Source organism: Larimichthys crocea, unplaced genomic scaffold (assembly GCF_000972845.2).
Source record: "Larimichthys crocea isolate SSNF unplaced genomic scaffold, L_crocea_2.0 scaffold17090, whole genome shotgun sequence".
NCBI lineage: Eukaryota > Metazoa > Chordata > Actinopteri > Sciaenidae > Larimichthys > Larimichthys crocea.
Window position 1 is genome coordinate 1 of NW_020852326.1, and position 564 is coordinate 564.

The 564-nt window shown below is 44.3% G+C and overlaps 1 protein-coding gene across 1 annotated transcript; it reads right to left on the reverse strand.

The window, feature by feature from the left end:
- Window positions 1-6: 6 nt before the first annotated feature.
- LOC109138488 (apoptosis regulator BAX) lies at window positions 7-347 on the reverse strand (the record flags this gene model as incomplete). The annotated part of the gene is made up of 2 exons (XM_027275710.1): window positions 7-109; window positions 204-347. Coding segments are annotated over 2 exons (247 nt in total), but the record flags the coding sequence as incomplete, so codon positions are not given.
- Window positions 348-564: the final 217 nt, after the last annotated feature.

A 564-nucleotide genomic window follows, 5' to 3' on the forward strand; every position in this document is an offset into this window, starting at 1 on the left:
GAATAGTGCGACCACCCTGCCCCAGCTGAACCTTCCGTCTGAAAAGATCTCAGAGGCGACTCTCATGAACACGTCTCTTGATGTACTGAGCGAAGAGTCGTTTATCATCCTGGGGGAAAACAACATTTATACAGTTACGACTCACAGTTACTCATGCCTGATGGATTTTTTAAAAAGAACTGACACACAGACAGATCGCTCACCTCTGGAGCTCTAAATCGGCTTCCAACTTGTCGTGGATCTGCAGCAGGTACTGGGCGATCGTCTTGTGGGTAAGGTCGCTCAGCTGTGCCCTTGGCACCAAAGTGTTGCTGTATCCATGACGTTGAACCCGCTCGTAGATGAAACTACACAGGCAGATCAGTGATCAGTGTGACTCTTTACCCAGTTCAATAAGCAAGTAGGCCAAACTTTATAGTACAGTCCCTGACAAAAGTCTTGTTGCTTGGGTACAAGTTGACCTTATGTGCCCCATAAATGTATTTCTAATCAATTTTTTTTTTACAAGAAATGGCTAATTTCAATCCCAACAGCTTTTAAAATAATGTTTTGGTGCCAAACGAC